Consider the following 13,932-nt stretch of genomic DNA (forward strand, 5'->3'; position numbering starts at 1 on the left):
ATAAATGGGATGGCTCGATGCAGACAAACGCAATCTTCCTGTAAAGCACCCACACCAGCACACCGCCCCCCCCACCCCCCTTTTTTTTTTCTCTTTTCTTTGCGCTCTTGTATCCTTAATTCAAACTTGCGCCCCAACCTTCAAATTTCCCTTTTGCCCTCACAAGAAACCACAAGCCAACAGTGTGGCACACACCACGGCAATTATTCTGTCAGTCCACAGTGAAGCAGGAAGATGTTTACAAATCTAAAAAATAAATAAATAAAGCAATTTTTTTTTTTTTTTTACTCTTAATGGAGAAGTATACACCTATCCTGGTTAGATCAAAGATGTAAAAGCAGAATAAAAACAAGCTACATTGATGTCTCTGTCCGGTCCAAAACCGCACAAGAACATTGTCCTCCCAAAAGTGAAAAGGTATGAGGAGTGTGATTTGGAGCACCTGGAGTCAGAGGCAGCATTGCAGTGAGGGCCCTACTGGAGGGTTGGAGGCAGGATTGAGACTCAGTTTAGCGGAGCTGGAATGCACACCCCTCCGACAGGTAAGAAAGCCTGCATTGTTCCTTTATCTGGCAGAGCAACCGCCAAGGGAGATACAGGAGCAGGGGGAAGAATGAAGGGAAGCGTGTCTTACATAGCAAGTGACCATTGAAATCCCACACAAAAAAAATCCCCCTCATTGCCCAGATCTAAAACATTGTGAGGACTGAACTCACAAAGGCTTTTTATGTTTTGTGTTACTGTCATGTTGTGCTGTACCTTACGCACAAATTAGTGACAAAAAAGTCCATGCTAATTTATGTTTATGTATTTTTTTTTGTCTTTGATAACAGAACACCTTGTCTTACGGTAACTCTGATTACTCTAGGTTTATGATAGATCACATCAAGTTTTGTTCTATGTAAAACGGATGAATGATTGTATTAAAACACTTGGCTATCATAGTAAAAAAATCATAATTTATTCACTTTTCTCCATAACATACTCTGAGATCTTGTGCTAAATTAAACAATGCACTCTCATAATAACATAAGCAAAAGCTATAGGCACTTTTACTTCTGCCAAAAAACAAAAATAACTACATTGTTAAAAGAAAAAAACTATAACTATCAACAATCTAAAATATTTGTTAAAGAAAAACGTGTTCCTATTTTTTAGATGAAAAACAAAGTAAAGATTCATTACTGATGCAGGCTACTTAGCGTAAATACACAAGGGGAAAATTTTTTACATCACATACATTTAAATTTTAACAACTTTATTTTTGTGGGTTTGGAAATCCCTCACTCTGATTTCCACAAACAGGCGTTTGAATTACTCATGAAAAGAAAAACCTGGAGAATAAGTACATGTGCATAGGATATGTTTGCATCAACTGCTGAGTAACTTGAAATACAAAGTTAACACTCTCAGTAAATCATGATGCATTTAATATCACGAGTGGTATTACAGTATAACATCCCACTGAAAGCACAAACCTTTTACTGACATTGTTTTCAGTTGGGGGAGGAAAAGTAGGTGGCTGACAAAGTCAAGAAAGGTGAACGTCTACCAGGAATCCAGGAAGGGACTTCCCAACTCAAGTTCCTAGCACCCAGCCCCTGACTCAACCGATGCCACAGCATGCCCTGTTATTACTGCAACCACAGCGGTTAGAAATCTGGACACGGTTCCCAGGTCAACGCCCACATTCCCAGTTTGTGTTTGTTTGCTCCAATTAGTCTTTGACATCTTTGCCTTACAGTCTGCCTGGAGCTCACAGGCCCCTTCACAGTTTACTTCTCGTGCTCCTCACTGCTTCACAGACTACTTTACCTTCAAAAACACGGCAGGCTGAGTAGTTGGCAGCTGCCCACAATTGACTAAACTCAAGATTTATTTCTCCCAATGTCCCTGAAACCAAAGGCTAAAAATAGCAGCTTGCGTTTTGTTTGTCTCTTCCACACATCGTAGCACACTTTCATGGCTTTATAATTTACTGCAAACAACGAACATGTAGCCTGCTGCACTTTTAGTGTCTAGAAAAACTTTATCAGACACAAATGGAAAAAATAACAACTCCATATGCGAGCAAAATGGGTTCATACAGAGGGCTGTGGTATCAAAATGGGAATGTTTTCAGAGTAAGCTTCTCGGAAGGGAATAAAAAGCAGAGATGGTAAATCATCTTTAACAAATAAAAGCCAGATTTTAGTTTGAAGATTAAAGAAAATTATTTTTACTTAATTTTGAAATGTTAAATATTACCATGTTATAAAAACAAAATTAAGAAGATAATCCTAGAATAGAATAGAATCAAATCTAATCTTTTATCTGTGCCTCAGTGTGTCACTGTGTCTCAGCAGCTACGTGAGAGGCAAAACAGAATGTGTTATACATTCTGAAACAATGGTCATAGAAGCAGCATAAACAGGAAAGATATTTATGGCTGTGCAGTAAAAGAATATAAATCATAAAACCGAAGTGAACTGCACCAGTTCTATGTGAATTGTGTTTTTGTGTTATCTACTTGACTATAGACAAGATATGTTTGATGCAAAGAATACAGGAAGAGAAAAACGTAAATTTATGCAACTGAAACAGCACAGTTCACCAAATGTGATCACATGAAGAAAACTATGAACTGAAATTTAATATTGATCGGTTGAACCTCCCTGAACCCCTGAACGTTTTGTGTGTCAAATTTTTTTGTTTTTTTTAATTTTTTTATTTTATGTTATGTTTTTCTATGTAGCTTTAGCTACAACCTTAAATCTTAAGCTATTGATGCATATGTCACAAAATTAATGCAGGTTTTGCATTTTAGGTTAAACTGAACTAAATCGAATAGTTTCTGTCTTTGTCAGCATTTTTCCAAACACTGTTAAAATGCATTTTTAGAATATATTACACTTGAAATTTGACTTTTTTTTTGTCTTCCATTGTTGTTAAGATCCCTTTAAAACTTTTCTATTATTATTGCTTTCTATTAAATTGCTTTCTATGAAATATGAAATATGTATATGTATAAATGCATGCATTTATACATATACATATATAAATGTATATGTAAGATACATTTTACTACTTAAACCTACCAATTTGCATGTGGCTTGGTAAAAATAAATATGTATAGAAAAATTCTTAAATTCTCATTTAAGGGTTTAAGAATAAAAAAAAAACTGAATTATCTTTAATGTATGTGATGATTAAAGTTGGTAATGGGATTTTATTTTTTTAAAAGTGGAAATAGAAAAGGGACAGATGAATGAATAGATGGATGTTTCATTCTTTAGTTTATGGTTGTTTATTTGCTTTGTAGGGAGCCTCCTTGACTGTGGGGACTAATAGCTGCTGCGAAGGCTGACCTTTGATAACACAGATGTCCGGTTGATTGCTTTTTAAACTAAAATATGTAACAATCTTTGACTACAGACCTTATGAAGATGTGTAAGAAAACATAAATTAATTTCAATGAGATTAATTCCTCTGTCCTTCATTACTGAACCTCTCATGACGTTCGGAACGTTATTGCGGCTTGAAGGTGAGAAAATGAGGAACCTGAACATGCAGCATCATTCTTCTGAATGTCTCAATAAAACCTGCGCTTATCTCAAGATGTCCACATTATGATAAAGTTTTGCAACAGCGGCATTGCATTTCTGGATTATTTTCTGCTAGCTTTCAGTTGACCTTTCTGTGTAAATGTCTCTTTCATGCACTAATCACGTCAAAGCAACAGTTGTAAGGTAAACAAACTTTCACGACAAAAGAAAATCTAGTTCATCCTTTGAGGCTGCATTGATACTTTTATGTTTATGTATGCATGAGCGTGAAGCATGCAAAAGCTGGTTGGTAATGCAGACTAAGAGGGAAGGCAGGGAAAGGAGGATGTTGGCTGGCGGAAGCTCTGCTTAATGCTGATAAAAGGAGCGCTTGGTTCTGAGGAAGGGAACTGCTAACTGCTGTGGTCGCTGGCATAGGCAGTGGAGAGGGGAGCCGTCTGCACTTTACCACCACTTCACTTCTGCTCACGTAATTAATTTGCATTGTTTAATATTTGTGAAAAACACCTCTAACTTTTGTCTAAAATAAAATGACCTGCAACAACTTTTATTTTTTTTCCTCCAATAGTGCTGTGTAGGTGCATATTTTAAAAAAAAAACCAAAACAACAAAAAAAACAAAAAAACAAAACAAATGGCTTATATAGAAAAACTATATATCATAACAAATCTCTTTGAATGATTTTTGTTGTAAGCCTTAATAATAATTAATATTCACCTCTCTGCAAAGTTAACAATCATTATCTGGCTTTGCATGTTTCATTATGTTGATTTATTGTTCAGGTTTTACTCATCACCCACTCTACCTGTCATCATTATCACTGTGGTATTTTGAACAATCACCTAGAAACTCCAATATCTTTTTGATAAAAGAGAGGGCATGACATCTGAAGTTCTTTAAACTCTGAGCAAGTTAAAGGCAGCATGCTGTTTCCTCTCCACTCAGGGCAATTGTGAAATCTTACCAGCTAAATTGTGTAAACATAGCGCTGTATGGTTCATGGTTCTTTACCACAATGCTGTTATAAGTAAGTGTCAAATAAGTTTATATCGCTTCATTGCAGTTACTTCTCTAGATGATTAATTTAGGTACAACATTTTGTTTCCAGTAATACTCAAAACACTCATCCAAAAGGAGCTAACTGTAAGGCCAAACAATGATGTCATTTATGGACTAAGACAGAGGGAAATCCCCATCAGCCAGCCTTTTCCAAACGTTTCCCAGAAGTGGGAAGTAAGATAATTGGAGTTGGTTAAATGTGGGAGGATCCAGAAAAAAAAGATGCTGATGAGCAGGAGAAAACTGAAAAAAGCCCAGCAAATTGAATGATTTCTGGTTGCTATGATGCTTTACAAATAACAACTTTGTTGTGTGACACAGACTGAGGGTTTGCCATAGTTGAAATGAGGTTTGAGAATATAAAATAAATTTCTTGGTATACCTGTGTAAAGCAATTTAATCTGTATCTGATGTGCCACTCATATAAAATAAATATTTGAACAAATATTTGCTAATCAATTTGAGAATTATTTACAACGCAATAATCAATTTGAGGAATATTGCCCCAGATTTGGAAGTCATTATAACACAAAAACTGCATTGATGAAAGCTACTAAATATATTGTCATTAACTCAGGTGTTGGATTTTTGTCTACACTCATTAGGTTTATCAAGTTTACCTTAGTAATGAGTTGAATTTCACTTTGCCTTCAGAACTGCCTCAATTCTTTGCTTTCTTATGCTTAGCAAGACATCAAAAACCTTCGTCAGAGAATTTTGTTACATATTGACATGCTAAGATCAGGCAGTTGTAGCAGATTTGTTGGCAACAGCTACAATGGTGTGAAATGTAACCTTTCACCTCATCCCTAATGTGCACTATTTGTTTAATATCTGATGATTGTGCAAACCATTGGATCACAATGAAATAACGTTCAAAGAACCATCTTGAGAGGATTTGAGCTTTGTAGCATAGTGTATTATCCTGTTGGAAGCAATCATCAGACGACAGGTACACCGTTGTCATGAAGAAACAGACATGGTCAGTAATACTAGTCAGGCTGTTGTCTCAAAATTTTGCTCAGATGATAAGAAGATACCCCAAATGTGGGCTGTTAGATCTCACTGTTGCATTAGATGCAATCGTAAGTGACAGAACCAGGGTGAACATTGGAAAAAATGTAAGTTGATGGAGGCAATGTGATTTTTTGGCAATGTTCTGCTAAGAAATATTGGCTCCTGTGATCCATGTAGATGTAACTCTTTTACATTCTAAGCATTGTTGCATTGCAGTATCTTTCAAGAAAACATTATCTGCTCAAACCTTTTCCAGCAAAAGTGGTTCAGGAATGGTTTAATAAGCACAAGATCAAGTTTTAGGTGTTGACTTGGCCTCAAAACCCATCAGTTTCCATTACAAATAGAGCATCTGTGGATGTTCTGGACAAACAGTCCAACCCAAGAAGGCTTCATTTTTAAGTTTAACCCTTTCATGCATGAATTATGATCCTTTGTGTCAGAATTTTTTTTCCATTTTTAAAAAAAAATTTTGTTAAGGCATAAAAAAAGGTAGGAAAATTTTTTTGTAAAAATAATTTATTTTTTATTTTTTATTTTTATGTGATCAATTTTAATTTTGTCCAAATACAAAGTTGTTATTTGAAAAATACATCAGTAGTATTGTTCCTTAGGGGTTATCTGATGTCACAATATTTTTTTTACTTGCAAGAGTCGTCTACAGTAGGAGGGACCAGGTCGGTTCTCATGCTTTTTTGTCTGTCGGCCATATTGTATTTAACAAAAATAATTTCTTGCATTTGCAGCTGATGGCCAGTAGTTGATGGTATATTTTATGATGCATTAGTGTCCACTTCAGTGGTCTGTGTGCATTTATAACATAAAAATCCACAGGAAGCACAAGAAAATGGCTTTTAGATAGCTGCCCACTGTAGTGACCACTATGCATGAAAGGGTTAAGAAATCTATAGGAACTTCTGCTAATGTTTGTCTGCCAGATACCACATAGCACAGTTTCAAATAGTAAATTGATAGGTCAGGAATGTTTTGACAGTTAAATTGGGAGCCATGGCAGAAAATCATAATGTTAGTCCGAAATTGTGTAGCTTGTGATTATATTGAATTGTATTGTTTTGAATGACATTATAGGACTGCACTGCATTGAACAGTGAAAGTATATTAATTCCTTTAAAGTATTGGACTTCTTATCTCATAATATATATTTTCTTTTTTACTGAAATGAATTTGTCTTAATCTCAGATTTGGAGCTCGGTAAGAATCTGTTCTTTGTAATTTATGTTTTTTAAAAAATTTTTTTTTTTTTACAGTGTTGAAGGATAACTTGGAATATAAATTTGAGTTAGAATAAATTGAATAGAACTACATGTAACAAATTGATTTTTGTTTGTGTCATTAATGGTGCATTTTATTTGTAGTCTGACTGGGAAATTTCGACTTCCCAATCGGAAAGATCAATTGAACTTGTTGTAACGCTTACAGAATTAAAATGAAGTGTGGCTATGTATTTAAAGAAATATTAATTAGTCATTAAAATATCTAAAGTAATCATTAATGTTTTATCATATAACTTTCCAATCAAACACAACGCTCTAGTAGTCTTTAGCGGCTCTCACTCTCATGTGACGTGATCTTTGCCCTAAACGTACGCACAACGTAAGATGCTGCGTGAGCCAATAGGGAAGAGCCTCATTTTGGAAGTAGTAGGCTGGTGCTAGCCGGGTAGCTAGTTTGCTAACGAGAAAGAAGATGGATTCTCCAATACTGGTATTGTTACCGCTTATATTCTTTCGTCATATTATTCTGTTTTACGGTAAATAACTAGTTTTAGCAATTATAAATAAATAATTGCAGTTATAAACATGGTACACTATCGGCATTATGCTCGTCAAGGAGCTAGATTGACAGGGAGCTAAGTGTTGGCTAACCAGTTAGTTAGCTTCGTTTATTGCTGATGTGGAAGTCCAGCGTCATTTTTACGACCTGTCTAGCATTTTAAATAGTTTAAAAATATTTTATGAACAATTTAACATTAGCTTTGTGACATGGTCCCTCTCCTGACATAGTTTTCGCTGTAGTGTCCTGAAAGTGACAGATGTGTTTATAATTCCTAAAATGATCGCTTAAAATAATGGGTTGTTGGCGTCTCCACAGGAACCTTCCCTGCACACAGTCAAAGCTGTACTGATCCTGGACAACGATGGAGACAGGCTTTATGCCAAGGTAATAATTCTGTTTACTATGTAATGTGATTATATAATATTACCGAGATTTGATGCCTCTGAACTTCTCCTAGCATAACATACTAATTAAACAGTATCTAAAATAAGTATAATAATGGTGACATACCTTTTTGTTTTTATTTTCATCTATATATATATATATATATATATATATATATATATATATATATATATATATATATATATATATATAAATCATTAACAATACATCAGCCACTTACAAGCTTTGCAAGAACGTAAGTCATTTTAAGGGAAGCGGGTTCTATTCAATACAATTTTAGGTCAGTTGCAGGCCTGCAGTAAATTTAACAGCCAAACTATAGTTTTGTGCACTTCATAAAGAATTTTACCGAATCCAAAATCAAATATTTAAAATTAAGAAACTTTGTCTATTCAGGACCAAAACCTGCTATGTTTTAGTTGCTAAGTTGTGTATAATTAGCTGTTGTTATATTGTTTTTGTGTATATTTTGAACACTGCTTTTTTAAACAGTAAAAGTTAGGGGTTTTTTTTATTACAAGACCAAATCTGTCTGTGTGGTCAAAAGAACAGATGTGATTAAAAGAGATTTAAAACAGAACTAAACAAGCTGCAGACAGTGCACAGTAAACCCTCCAAATTGTGTTGGCTGTAATTATGTACTTTTTTTTGACAATGGTTTGTGGTATTTGAAAAGTAAAGTAAAACATTTACTATGCTATTTTTCTATAACCAAAAAATATTCACCCTAAATGTCATTGAACTGAAAACCCATACAGTTAATAATTATAAATATTATTGTATTGTTTTTTGTATTTGACTGTCATTAAAAAGAAACTTGTTGACGGAATCCTCAAACGTATATGTGAGGAAATTTCTACATGGGTTTGATTTTTGTTCAAAGTACGAAAAAAAAAATTACATGACAAGCGAAGTCACAGCAGCAACACTAGCTGCTTATTTGTAATGTTCGTGAAGATAAGCCTGTGCCCATGGTTTAAAATATGTCCAACCTGCTTATGGTTGCATTTAGATTCAGATAAATACACAGTGCTGATCTATTTACAGTATTATGACGACACATATCCGACAGTGAAGGAGCAGAAAGCTTTTGAGAAGAACATATTTAACAAGACTCACCGGACAGACAGTAAGCAATGTTTTCTGTATAAAAAAACTTATTTATTATCATTACAATACCTCATTTCATATCTTAAGAGCATTGTGATTATAATGGTGTTTGTTTATATTTCTTTTTTTTTTGTTCTATCCTTTAAGGTGAGATAGCATTACTGGAGGGCCTGACTGTTGTGTACAAGAGCAATATAGACCTGTTCTTTTATGTGATTGGAAGCTCACATGAAAATGAGGTAAACTTTAGATTGTGCATTGTACTATTTAGGATGTAAATCATCCTTCTGAAATATCACTAAATTTCACACAAAATAATAAAGTTTTGTTTTATTAGTTGTTTTGTTTTTTTTATTCAAAATGTTATTTTGTTTCATGGTTAACATTTAATAGCTATTAATGTCTAATGACTCAGCTAAAATAATTCTTGGTTAAATGTCATCGTGGTGTTACAACAATTTATGTAATACAGATATGTTACGGAGTACCACGCGTCGCACAATTTAGCATGCTTAGTGAGTTGAAAAGTGGTTTTATTAATATTACCTTGACTCTGTTATTTATTTAAGAAAATATAATATTTGTGCTTTTAAACTTCAAGTCTTCATTACTTAGCCACACATTAAAATATTCTTTTAATTTCTAAAGAAAATTTAAATATCTTCTTGTTTCTGCTCTTTACAGCTGATGCTTATGGCTGTTCTAAATTGCCTTTTTGATTCCCTCAGTCAGATGTTGAGGTATTTTTTTAGCACAATATCAGTCAACCATTTAAAATATTGTCTAGGAAAGCTGTGATTTGTATTTATAATTTTTTTTCTGCAGAAAAAATGTTGAGAGGAGAGCTTTGTTGGAGAACATGGAGGGACTCTTCTTGGCTGTGGATGAAATTGTGGATGGAGGGTATGTACAAAATTTGACAGCATGAAACCTTCAACGCCAAGAATTGGTTTGTTTTTTTTCACTTTCGGCTGGTGTCTTTGTGTACTTAATTTATTGAACATTTTGCGTCTCCTCCAGGGTGATCTTAGAGAGTGACCCACAGCAAGTTGTGCACCGCGTGGCTCTCAGAGTAAGCTCTGCTCACTACCTTTCCTTGCAGAAATAGTCCAGAGTTTGGTCTTCCTTTTGTGAACTGTGTATGTATTATTTTTCTTGTAGGGTGATGACGTACCTTTGACAGAGCAGACAGTCACTCAGGTATACAGTATATCCTCACTTCGGTTCACTCTCTCCTACTAAGTTTAAAAGATTCGTTAGATTATAGATCTTTAAAAGTCACTATTCTACAATCTGGTATGAAGGCCGATTGTAGAATAGTGGACATGACGCGATGTTTCACTTCATGTCCTCTTCTCCCACTTTGTCACTCGCTTTCAGGCTGCTGTTTTTTTGTTGCCTTATATGCGCAATGGTGTGCATGATAACTAATTATTCAGTGGTAGAAGGTAGCCAGTAGTAGTTCCTGTCTTTTAGTTTCTATGCAGCTCTGTCTGTCTGTGGGTGTGAGCTCTTCTTGATTAATGTTGTCATTTAGGAGATCTGAGACCGGCCAACGCCATTCCTCCTATTGCAATGATTAATAGCAGTGTCCAGTCTCGATGCTTTATGGTTATGATTTGGCTTTCATTCAATCAATTAAGATGATTAATTAGGTCTTCATAATTCCTTTTCATTTATATCACTTAGTCATTTTTTTGTGGTATTACTTCATTTTTTATCATTACGCTAGGGTACATTAATTTTGTTTTTCTTTCTTTTTTTTTTAGTTCACTTGAATGTTTGTTGCCATTATGGTTTGACTAAAATTTTACTGCACACAGTTAAACCTTGTTTTGTGTAATTAAAAGTACTTCTCTTTCGCAGGTGCTTCAGTCTGCCAAAGAACAGATCAAATGGTCACTTCTCCGATAGTTGTCTTTACGCCAGCGTAACCAGTGAGCCGCTGCTCGGCACAGACCACATGGCACTGATCTCCTCATCTAGCCTACATTTGAGTCAAAGCTGTAGCAGTGCAAACGGCTAATCGAGTCACTCTTTCGGACTTCTACTTTCTGAAGTTTCCTTTTTCATATTTTTTCTTCTGTCTTTCTGCTCTGTTTTTATTATCAAAGAGGCTAAAATGTGTACATTCCAGTAATGACTGGCCTGTTTTGTTGATTACTTTTTTAATTGTTTTTTTTTTTTTCTTCCAAAAACGTATCTACAAATGTGATACACTGATAGACATCAAAACCTCTGAAACCATTCCATGTACCACTCTATTCAGACATATAACCCTTTGAACAGCACGCTGTCGTTCACAGATCACTGTAAAAAAATAAAGTTGTGTTAAATTTACATTTGTTAAATATTTGCACCCAGTATTGCATTCATTATATGTTATATTTCCTAAATTGTTTAACATTTGTTACTTTTGTGTGCACTGTTATGTTTTCCAAAGTGTTACAAATGGTGAGGAAAACATAAAGCTTTATAGCTTTACATGGATTTAATGTTTTTAAAAAAAATCCTTATCAGTTACCCTTTGTTCTTGTTTGGATAGCTGTACCTTAAGAAATAGGAAAGGAATTCTTATTGAAGTGAAAGTGTGCCATCTACCGGTAATGGGAAGGAATTACATAACTTGACAAAACTATTTTTGGGGGAGGAACTTTATTCCTTCCACTAGAATCAAAACTTGATGTTGAATCTTGTAAAATGAAAAGTTGTATAAGGAAGATAACTATCTTATGCATGTGTATCTACTGATGTGCGTCTTGGATGGCATGTACACCCAGCTGTCACACACTTGCTCCCTTCACTAAATATTTATGAAGGGGGTGGGCTGAAAGAAATGCAAGAAATAATAGACATGACATCCATCTGATGTACAGTAGATCATTCGAAATTACCTTCCTGCCAGTTAATTCCAGATTTTTTTTGTTTCTTCATATTTTTTTCAATCTTTATCCCAGACAAAAAAGGGTCTGCAGTACAAAGAGATAAAACAAATGCATACAAGAAGTTAAATAAGAAAAGAAACAAGATTTAAAATTAATAAGAATTTGATTTGCTTTTGCAGCAAATTGATTTCAGCCTAGAATGAACAGTTCATGTGCAATCTCATGTCTATTCTTCTAAAGTACATAAATTGGTTTATATTGACATCCTTAAACAAGTATAATTTAAAAAATACACAGAGGGTTTTAAAATACTAACAAAACGTTTTCCATTTGAGTTTAAAGGCTTTTCACAATCCTCTGGGTAATGGCATTTATTATTTGGAAATTATGTTTTTGTAAAATGCCTCGAGACATTTGTTGTGAATTAGCGCTATATAAATAAACTGAACTGAATTGAACTGAAAATAGAAAACATTAGCCTGACCCATTAATCATATTATTTTGGCTTTGCTCCATTTTATCCTGACACATGCCCTAAATAAAATGCTAGGATGATGCTATTTACTAAGTGTTCAGTGGACAAAAGTAGTAAGAAAGAGGATGGTAATTATTATAAATGGTCCCCATTAACACACCAGTTTACTGTTATCACGCCAGTTTGCTGGTATAATGAGAACAGCTTATGTCTCAGTGTGCGGCTTTAGTGCAAGACGTGGGGGCAGGAGGGGGGTTTGAAGGTTAAAAAGGACGAGGCCAGCTCGGGTAGGCAGCAGTAAATGTAATTAGATGAAATCCCAGGAAGAGCACAGCATGGAAGAGAGCGGGTTAAAACACAATCCCACCCGAGATGCTTCTCCAAGCTCTCACTTTTCATTGAGATGGGCCTGCAGCACAATCGGCATCTCAGTGACTTGCTGTCATCCTGTAATTACAGTTGCACCGTCATAAAAAGCAGCCAGGTAATTTATTTTAATTATACAGGAATGAGTACAGCAGTTAGAAGCGTCATGGCCTGACATACTGTACATAACATGCAGTAAAATTGTCAGAGACGTGTGCGTTAGAGTCTCGTAATTGATCGATGCATACAGTGAAGGACTCGGTCCTTTCTCTTGTGAGAGTGTGTGTTTGTGGGGAGGGGCGGTGGGACTTTGTAAATTAGTCAATAAATTCTCATCATCTGCAAGCTTACAGAGTCTTTATGCCAGAGTCAATGGGCCCCAGCACCCATTCATTAGTATGTCCAGGTAAACGGACACAAATAGGTAAACTATGCATACATGGAAACGTACTTACAGCACCATGCACAATATCACCCCTGGTAAAGATCTGTGCAAAGCCTTAAAATAAATGCAGGTTTTATTTATTTATATATAAAAGGTTTATTGCTCCTAGAATAGCGTTGTTCATGGTGGCAGCATGTTGCAGCAGCTCTGTTATGTTCTGATTTACTCTTTTTGTTTTTATTTATATCCATAATTTTCTGGTTTGCAGCACTGGATGTTTGGATAATTAATACCTTTGGTTTTGGATGTTGTGCATATGGACGGATTTTCACTCTTTTTCTTTTCTCTTTTAAACTGTCAGGCAGTTGCTATGATGCATGACTGTAGCAATAAGGTATTGCTTTTACAAGTGGGAGCAACTGAAAGAGCATCCCAACAGTTCAAATAATACTTGAACTACAACCCAAATTCCAGAGCAGTTGAGGGATGTAGAGCAGGACTAAAGAGCAGAGAGAGGAGGTAGTTAAAATCATCTCTTCCATTGATTATGATGAGGAACAACCATATCACCAATTTCAACGTCTTTGTAACCGGTCAAAGATTTAAAGAGGAACGGCGAAGAAAATGAGGTGTATTAACAGTGCTTGCAGACAACTGATGGTATCATCCGGAACATGTTACTCTGACATATTGTCTCTGAAATTGAGCTGTTTGCCTGTCATTAGATTGTCACAGAGGAACAGTTTTCAGTCAGAGGCCTCTTCAGATTTAGCAAAATCACTGGTGAGGCGGGACAAGGCATGTTCATTTGTATAGAATTATCAATACACAAGACAATTCAAAATTCTTTACAGAAAAAGGATTAGGGTTAAACAAATTTATATTAAA

General features: G+C 35.1%; 1 protein-coding gene across 1 annotated transcript; it reads left to right on the forward strand.

The window, feature by feature from the left end:
* The first annotated feature begins 7,253 nt into the window (after nucleotides 1-7,253).
* Nucleotides 7,254-11,434, forward strand: copz1 (COPI coat complex subunit zeta 1). The gene is made up of 9 exons (XM_032575228.1): nucleotides 7,254-7,346; nucleotides 7,734-7,802; nucleotides 8,871-8,952; nucleotides 9,081-9,172; nucleotides 9,618-9,673; nucleotides 9,759-9,836; nucleotides 9,954-10,005; nucleotides 10,095-10,133; nucleotides 10,800-11,434. Exons 1-9 carry the CDS (start codon nucleotides 7,329-7,331, stop codon nucleotides 10,845-10,847), a joined length of 534 nt encoding a protein of 177 aa, XP_032431119.1. The 5' UTR covers nucleotides 7,254-7,328; the 3' UTR covers nucleotides 10,848-11,434.
* Nucleotides 11,435-13,932: the final 2,498 nt, after the last annotated feature.

This window comes from Xiphophorus hellerii, chromosome 1, assembly GCF_003331165.1.
Source record: "Xiphophorus hellerii strain 12219 chromosome 1, Xiphophorus_hellerii-4.1, whole genome shotgun sequence".
Lineage (NCBI taxonomy): Eukaryota > Metazoa > Chordata > Actinopteri > Cyprinodontiformes > Poeciliidae > Xiphophorus > Xiphophorus hellerii.

Excerpts from the sequence above, each read along its gene's own strand:
- copz1 (XM_032575228.1), top strand. Across the intron at positions 9,173-9,617 it reads GAAGCTCACATGAAAATGAG|CTGATGCTTATGGCTGTTCT; the intron begins GTAAACTTTAGA and ends TGCTCTTTACAG. Across the intron at positions 10,134-10,799 it reads CAGAGCAGACAGTCACTCAG|GTGCTTCAGTCTGCCAAAGA; the intron begins GTATACAGTATA and ends TCTCTTTCGCAG.